The sequence below is a fragment of the Panthera leo genome, chromosome A2, assembly GCF_018350215.1.
Source record: "Panthera leo isolate Ple1 chromosome A2, P.leo_Ple1_pat1.1, whole genome shotgun sequence".
NCBI lineage: Eukaryota > Metazoa > Chordata > Mammalia > Carnivora > Felidae > Panthera > Panthera leo.
In genome coordinates this window covers 17,667,869-17,676,350 of record NC_056680.1, presented here as the reverse complement: position 1 = coordinate 17,676,350, position 8,482 = coordinate 17,667,869, and the positions used below count along the sequence as shown (strand labels likewise).

Here is an 8,482-nt window from a genome sequence, read left to right as displayed (position 1 = left end):
CGTATCCCAGCACCAGGAATGGTGCCTGGCGTGCTTGGCAAATATTGGGTGAGTGAAGCTTATGTGTCTGAGTGGAGGGCAGACCTCAAATAAGAAACTGCAGAGAGTTAGAACTTCTTTGAAGAAAAAAAAAACGGGGTCACACGACAGAGAAGGGACTGTGTTGCCCAGTATGCTCATGGGAGGGAAGCTAAGGGAGAAGGTGACACAGACTGAAACACCAGCCATGAGAAATGGAGGACCGTGTCCTGGCATAGGGAACAGCACTTGTTTTGGGGAACACCAGAGAGGCCTGCGTGAGTCTGGAGGGAGGCCACAGCACACAGGACCTCACAGGCCAGAGAGAACCTTCAGGCTTTGTTCAGAGCCTGTGGGGGCCCCACAGTTTTGAGCGCTCACCCTGCTGTGATTTGGACTGTGGGGTAGGCTGGGCTTTGGGGACCAGCAAGCGGCTCTGTGCCAGACAGCAGCCTTAGGGACCATGGGGTGTTAGAATTTGAGGGACTGAATGTTAGGTGAGGAAGGAAGCAGGGAGGAGGCTGGGGGAAGGAGTTGTTCTTCAGTCCTGGGCTGGCTAAAAGATCGGCACCCAGGCCTCAAGCGTACTGCCTATCTTGGCCCTGGAAGCCCCCCTTCCCCACCCTGCTGTGTTTTCTGGCCAGTCTGCCCCTCAGGAAAGGCCACGGACCCAGCTGGAACCTGCTGCCTGCCCCTGGGGGAGGGGTGTTTGTCTGTTGCCAGGCACCCAGGTTCCACCCGGGGACTTGGCACAGCCATGCTGCCCACACCGTTCATCCTGCTACTGCTGCCCCTGCTGGCGATGCCAGCCCCCTCCCATGCCTGGTCACGGCCCCTGTGGTACCAGGTGGGGCTGGACCTACAGCCCTGGGGGTGTCATCCGAACACCTTGGAAGGCTGTGGGGGCAGTCTGGGCTGTCCTGGCCACTGGATGGGCCTGGGGATGAACCGCATCTACCCTGTGGCTGGGGTCACACTCACCACCACCATGATGCTGATGGTCAGCCGTGCGGTGCTACAGCGGTGGCGCTCCCAGGGCACTAAGTCTGAGGTGAGCACAGCACTGCTCTGTTCCCCCAGCCTCCTGCCTCCACTCAGACCCAGTGAGATCACGTCCTCTACCCAACCCTCCCCCAGTCAACCTACCCATGCCTGTGCCCCCCCGCCCCCCGCACCGCTCACACTCTCTGGTCCCTACATCTGTCCACACCCATCAACCCCTGACCACTCCCAGTACTCTGTCCCCATCTGTCCCTCCGCCCCTTAATATCCTTATTCCTCATCCAGCCCCCTTGGCCCCCATGACCACCCCAGCCCATGGCAGACCCTCGGTGACCCTCCACCACCATCTGCCTTCCTATGCCCTTCTCCCTGGCCCCATCGCTGCCCCTCACCGCACCCTGATCCCATCCCTCTGCTCTCACTCTTGCCTCTTGGTCCTATCCTCAGCACCCGCAGGTGACCACTAGTCCCTCCGGACCCTGGAAACGGCGGAATCCGATCTCAGACCGCGCCCTGCTCATTGGGGTCCTGCACATGCTGGATGCCCTCCTGGTCCATATTGACTGCCACCTGCGGCATATAACCACCAAACAGAAAACCCCAATAAAGGGGTCTCCCACCCAGAGTGGGTGACCCAACATATGCCTCTCTTTGCCTGGTGGCCAGTCGGGGTGGGGGTGGCCTGAGGCTCTGGGCCAGGCTCAGGCCTGTGTGTGTGTCGTCTCCAAGCTCGCCTGGACCCTGTGTCTCCTTTTTATTTTTGCAGTTGGCAGATTTGAGGCCTCTGTGCCCAGGATGGGTGGGCATGTGGGGCTGACTCACACTGCTCCATTGCCCCCACTGACAGCCCCCTCTTCCTTAAGGTCTCACTTATAAATACAGCTCCTTCTCCAGGGCTCCTTAGGGGCCCTGGTGTGGTGGGACAAGACTTGACCATCAGGGAAGACTTGGCTGGTCCATGGAGGGCTGCCCAGAGGAGGTAACAACCTGAATGAGTCAGTGAGGGCACCCGGTTGGGGATGAGGGGGGTCGGGAGGTGGAGGGTGAGCCTTGGCCACCTTCATCTTTATGGCGGGCTCAACCATGCTCTGGCACCTGAGTGGTCCTTGCTCTAAGGCCCCTGAAAGTGGAGTGAGGGCTGAACTTCACCCCTTCTCTTCCTTCTACTGAGGACAATCCAGGTTGAGTGGGTACTGAGGCCTATGCATGTTTATCTGTTTTAGAAAAAGAATATAAAATTACAAATTCAAAAATAGAAATAAGTGCATTAAAATGAGGAAAAAATGGTGAGAGATTATAAATGTTAAAAAGCTGACACTACAGGGGCTCCTGGGTGGCTTATCCTGTTAAGCGTCCGACTCTTGATCTCAGCTCAGGTCTTGATCTCAGGGTTGTGAGTTCAAGCCCCACTTTGGGCTCCACAATGGGCATGAAGCCTACTTAAGAAAAAAAAAAGTGATGCTACAATGCAAAATCCAGACCAATAATGTGTTTGTGGCGACTTCCTAACACATTAATACTTGTACCCCTATACTTTCTGGCTGCTGACTCTGATAACCTCTATATAGGATGAAGATTTTGTAGTACAGAGGGGACATATCCTCTATACACAGAAAATAGATGAATTCAGTCTTCCTTCTAACATGGTTGATTGTTGAAATTTGTGTTTTAATTATTGATAGTTTAGAAAATCCCTCTCCTAAACTATTATTGATGATGTCACATAAATTGTCTGGATGTTTTTCAAATTTGGAAAACTGTCATCAACTTGCTTTCATACAGAAGCTCTATATTTTGGAAGAATTTCCCAAAGGTAGGCTCTGGCTCCACATACATTTCAAAACTTGTTTTCTCTCCATGGCTCACAATTTTTCTAGCACTGGGCACTCTGGGGCACGTGCTAAATGCAATAGGATCCTGCATTTCTGTCCTGACCAGAAGCTCTGTCTGACCTGGCAGGAGGTTCCTGGAGGCCTCATGTACCAGGACAGAAATGACAAGGTGAATGCACACCCGAGTGGAGCAACCACATTAGGTCCCTCTAAACCCCGGCCAAGTGTGTCCCCTTGGTAGACTTGGAGGTGGTCCCCTTTCAGGGAAGCCCGCTGCTGCCAGTCATCAAGAAGGGTCTCAGCTGCAGGCGGCCTCGTCACAGCTAGTTTTTGCCCTTGGCGCAACCCTTTCCCTCTCTCCCTCAGATGCTGATCTCGACTCCCTGGTAAATGTCCTAATCTCCCTCTGGGGAGTCCGCTTCCTAGAGAACCCAACCTGGGACAATCCCCAACCCACCTTCCTCTTGGCTGAACCCCCCAAATGTTATAACTTCTCCAGTATCCCCATAAGAGGTGAGGTAGGATGGAGGGATTGACTAGAAAAGGACAGAGGTTCTAACTACATGCAGTTAGAATATCTTCATTCCGCGAGTTTAAAAAAGACTTGCCTCTATGGACACACTCCTGGGGCTCCTCCCAAGGCCTGGAAGAGAAGAGCATTGAAGCTTGAGATTCATCAGCCTCTTGTTAGGCCCACTTCTACATTCTACAAGGTTCAGTAAGCACCTACCATTTGCTAGTCTATTGTGGATACCAGGATCCATTGATGTACAGAACAGAACCGGCTCCTCTCTTACTCAAATGGGAGGGTGGTGGTGGTGGTGGTGGTGGTGGCGGCGGTGGTGAAACCAACTCAATAAAAGCCATGACTCTGCAGAGATGTGCTGGCCTAGTCAGGGCAGTGGGCGGCAGGTGGGTGGGGGCATGGAGCAAAGGTGGGCTGACTGCTGACACTTGAAAAGTGAGGTGACTAAAGTAGGGGACAGTGCTCCAGTCAGAATGACAGGTCCTTGTGGAGGGTGTGGGGGTGGACCTTGGCCTGGTCCAGGAACTATAAGATGGTCAGAATTTCAGTGGAAAGAAGGAGCCCTGGAGAGGAGGAAGGGGCAGGCTGGGGAGGGACAGGGTTTGGTACCTCCTGGTGAGGATATGGTGGGCAGGCAAAATAGTGGCCCCTCAAGATGCCCATGGAATCTGTGGATATGTTATAGTACCTGGCAAAAAGAACTTGGTAGATGGAATTAAAGATCTTTCTGGATTATTTTGCTAGGCTCAATGGAATCACATGAGCCCTTAAAAGTGATGAAGAGGGCAGGAGAGTTGGTTAGATTTAAATTGTCAGAGGTACTTGATCCTCTGTTTCTGGTTTTGAAGATGGGGGAAGGGATCTCCCACCATCCAAAAATCCAAGGAATTCAGGCGAGCTCTGGAAGCTGGAGATAACTCTCTGGTGACAGCCAGCAAGAAAACAGGAACCTCAGACCTACAACCACTAGGATCTAAATTCTACCAACAACCCAAATGATCAAGGACACAAATTCTCTCCTAGAACCTCCAGAAATGAACATAGCCCTGCTGATGCCTTAATTTCAGCCAAATGAGATACATGTTGGACTTTGAGCCTATAGAATGGTGAGGTAATAAATTTGTGTTCTGAGCCATTGAGTCTGAGGTAATTTGTCATGCTGGCAATAGAAAACTAATACAGATGTTGATATCGAGAGCAAGGCACTACTGTAACAAAGTCTAGAAACATGGAAATGGCTTTGGAATTGAGCAGTGAACAAAAGTTGGAAGAATGTCAAGGAGCATAGTGGAAAAAGCCAAGACAGCCTTAAACCGTTAGCAGAAATCTTGACTTTGAGAATGCTGCCAGCGAGGGTTCAGAAGGAAATGAGGAACATGTTATTGGAAACCAGGAGGTTTCCTATCCTCCTTCTCTCCTTTCCAGGAGGAAAGCTTAGTGGAGTTGTGTCCAGAAGTTTGGTGAAAGGCAGAACTTGTGAATGATCAAAGTGGACATTAAGTAGAGGAGATTTCCAAGGAAACTGTTGAAAATTCAGCCTCTGCTCTTTTTGCTATTTATGGTAAAATGCAAGAGGAGGGAGAAAGATTGAGAGAAAAATGGTCAAAACAGAACCAGGACCTGATACTGGAAATTCTCAGCCAACTGTCCAAAAAAACACTTTCCCCCAAATTATTGGAGTTGATATAATTCTTTTTTTGTAATAAATTTTTTTTTAATGTTTTATTTTTTGAGAGACAGAAAGAGACACAGTGAGGGCAGGAGAGTGGCAGAGAAAGAGGGAGACATAGAATCTAAAGTGGGCTCCAGGCTCTGAGCTATCAGCACAGAGCCCCATGCGGGGCTCGAACCCACAAATGCGAGATCATGACCTGAGCCAAAGTCAGATTCTCAACCGACTGAGCCACCCAGGCACCCCTATATAATTCTAATCAAATTAGGCTTTTCTTTTAGATGGAATATTCTTTTTACAAATCATTTAGAACAGGGTGTGACATCACAAAAGATGGCAGAGTAGGACTCTCCAGGAATCCTTTCCTCCACCAAAATATCAAGCTAGCAGAAACTTCAGCAGCTATTTTTGGAACTCAGAAGTCTAGTTGAACACTTGCAGCATCCAAGGGAGAACTTGATGAAGAATTCAATGAATTTCCCTGTTTCAACCCCCACCGGCTGAAGCAGCTTCCCAGCTGCAGGGAATTTAAGTAGACCTCACCCCCCACCCCCATCCCCACATTTCCTTTGGGAGCAAGACGTTTAAGGAAATCTTTGTCAGGTCACTGGCTGATTGCAGAAATAATAAATTAGAAACTTCAATTACTACACACAACAAGGAATATACACTTTGTGAAAGTAGTATGGAATGGTCATGATGGCTCCACTCCTCAACAAGCTGAAATCAGCAATCCCTAAACAGAGAACTCGATCTCCAGAGTTATCATATGTAACACTCAGAACGTCCAGTTCTCAACAAACATTACAAAATATGCTAAGAAATGGGAAAGTGAGGCCCATTTGCAGAGAAAAAAAAGAAACCTGACAGGAAACATCCCTAAGTACGCCCAGGCAATGGAATTATTAGTGAAAGGACACTATAGACAAATAGCTAAAGAAAACCAGAAAAATAATGTCTGCCTAAAATTAGAATATCAGCAAAAACGAAAATTTTAAGGGGCACCTGGGTGGCTCAGTCGGTTGGGTGTCCAACTTCAGCTCAGGTCATGATCTCATGGCTCGTGGGTTTGAGCCCCATGTCGGGTTCTGTGCTGACAGCTCAGAGCCTGGAGGCTGCTTAGGATTCTGTGGCTCCCTCTCTCTCTCTGCCCCTCCCCTGCTCATGCTCTGTCTCTCTCTCTCTCCTTCAAAAATAAATAAACATTAAAAAAATTAAATAGGAAAAAAACCCACAAAATTTTAAGTGGATCTAAAAATTCTGGAGCTGAAGACTAGAATAACCAAAATGGAAAACTCACGAGAAGGGTTCAGCAACAGATTGGAGCAGACAGAAGAAAGGGTCAGTGAGCTTAAAAGTAAGATGACTGAAATTATCCAGTCTGAGAATAGGAAAGAAAAAGGATAGAGAAAAAATGTGCAGCTCTTGAGGAACCTGTAGGACACTATCAAGCAGAAAAATATATGCATTGCGGAAGTTTCAGGCAGAGTAGAAAGAGAGAAAGGGGCAGAAAAAAATTTTTGAATAATGGCCACCCCTTTCCCCTCATATCTGATGAAAGGCACATCCAAAAAGTTTGGTCTGGTGGTATGGGGCTTAGCATAAATGACTATTTTGGATCTCTTGTTTTTAACAACATATGTTGTACGATCCCACCAATATGAGATACTTAAAATAGGCAAGTTTATACAGAAAAAAAGTAGAATCGAGATTATCAGGGGCTGGAAGAAGAAGGAAATGGTCAGTTATTTTCTGTTTAGGATGCTGAAAAAGTTCTGGAAATAGTGGTGACGATTGCACAACATTTTGGATGTAATTAATGCCACTGAGTTGTATACTTAGTAGTTAAGATACTAAATTTTATGTATATGTTAGGACAATGTAAATCTAAAAAAAATTTTTTTAAATAGGAAAGAATCCAGAATAAACTGGTGAGTATATCAAACAAATATTGAGTGAGAAGAGTAAGTTGAGTGCCAGAGCCTTCTCAGGCAGCCCACACAGACCTGGTTACGTGTTTGAGAATTTCTGGGGTGGGTAATAAAGGAGATATGGATAGAGATGGATAGAAAAAGAAGGTCTGGTCAAGAAATGTTGTTAGAGGGGCACCTGGTTGGCTCAGTTGGTAAAGCATGTGACTCTTGATCTCAGGGTCATGAGTTCAAGTCCCACGTTGGGCATAGAGATCACTTAGTAATAATAGAAATGCTGTTAGAAAGTTCAGTTTGCAACTTAGGGAGAAAAAGGATATTTTGACTTCACCTCATTCCATATACCAAGTAAATTCCAAAGAACAGTGAATCATCAAAGACTCTCGCCAAGTTATTGCAATGGCTGCTGCTTGTACTTGACTTTTCAGTAAACATTTCCTTTTTGACCAACATCTTGAAACACATCCTTCCCCAGACTCCTACATCACACTTCCTGGTTGTATCATTGCCTTTCCCTTCTCACGCTAGGGTAGCAGTGGGGATGGGGGACGGGGATGTAGAAGACTGGATATAGAAATTATTTGGAACAGAATTTACTAAAGGATTAAGTGGGAAATTTGAGAGAGGAATCAAGATGGGTCCTAGATTTTTTTAAGTTTATTTACTTATTTTGATAGAGAACAAAGGAGAGAGAATCTCAAGCAGGCTCTGTGCTATCAGTGCAGTGGCTCCTGGTTGTTGTTGTTGTTGTTGTTGTTTTAAGAGAGAGACAGCAGGGAAGAGGGGCAGGAGAAAGAGCATCTTTTTTTTTTTTTAACATTTATTTATTTTTGAGAGACAGAGGCAGAGTGCAAGTAGGGGAGGGGCAAAGAGAGAGGGAAACACAGAATCTGAAGCAGGCTCCAGGCTCTGAGCTGGCAGCACAGAGCCTGACTTGGGGCTCAAATCCGTGAACCGTGAGATCATGACCTGAGTCAAAGTTGGACGCTTAACCTACGGAGCCACCCAGGTACTCTGGGAGAGAGAGAATCTTAAGCAGGCTCCATGCTGAGCATGGAGCCCAATATAGGGCTTGATCCCATGACCCTTGGATCATGACCTGAGCCCAAATCAGATAGATGCTCAACCAACGGAGTCACCCAGGCACCCCAGTGGCTCCAAGATTTTTAACCTGAGCAACTGGGTTAATGGAGGTGTCATTTACAGAGATGAAAGCAATTATAGGAGGAATAGGTTTGGGAGGGACAGTGAAGAGTTCAGTGTTAGCCATGTTTAATTCTCTAGGGGAGATAGTGAATTATGGGAATATAGGAGCCATTGTATGTACAGACAGCACTGAAGCCATGAGGCTGGATGAGATGACCAGAAAGTAGTCTTGATCAGGACGGGAAGAGGTAGCCAGACCTGAGCCCTGGGCTCTCACTCTGTTAGATTGGGAGGTGAGGAAGAACCAGCCAAGGTTCTTGGATTGTCCAGGGAGGAGTGTCCAGGGAGGTAGGAC

At 47.6% G+C, this 8,482-nt stretch overlaps 1 protein-coding gene across 1 annotated transcript; it reads left to right on the top strand.

Annotated features, from left to right (window-relative positions):
• Positions 1-679: 679 nt before the first annotated feature.
• Positions 680-1,666, top strand: TMEM89 (transmembrane protein 89). Its single transcript, XM_042929261.1, has 2 exons — positions 680-1,069; positions 1,468-1,666. Exons 1-2 carry the CDS (start codon positions 776-778, stop codon positions 1,651-1,653), a joined length of 480 nt encoding a protein of 159 aa, XP_042785195.1. The 5' UTR covers positions 680-775; the 3' UTR covers positions 1,654-1,666.
• The last annotated feature ends 6,816 nt before the right edge of the window (positions 1,667-8,482 follow it).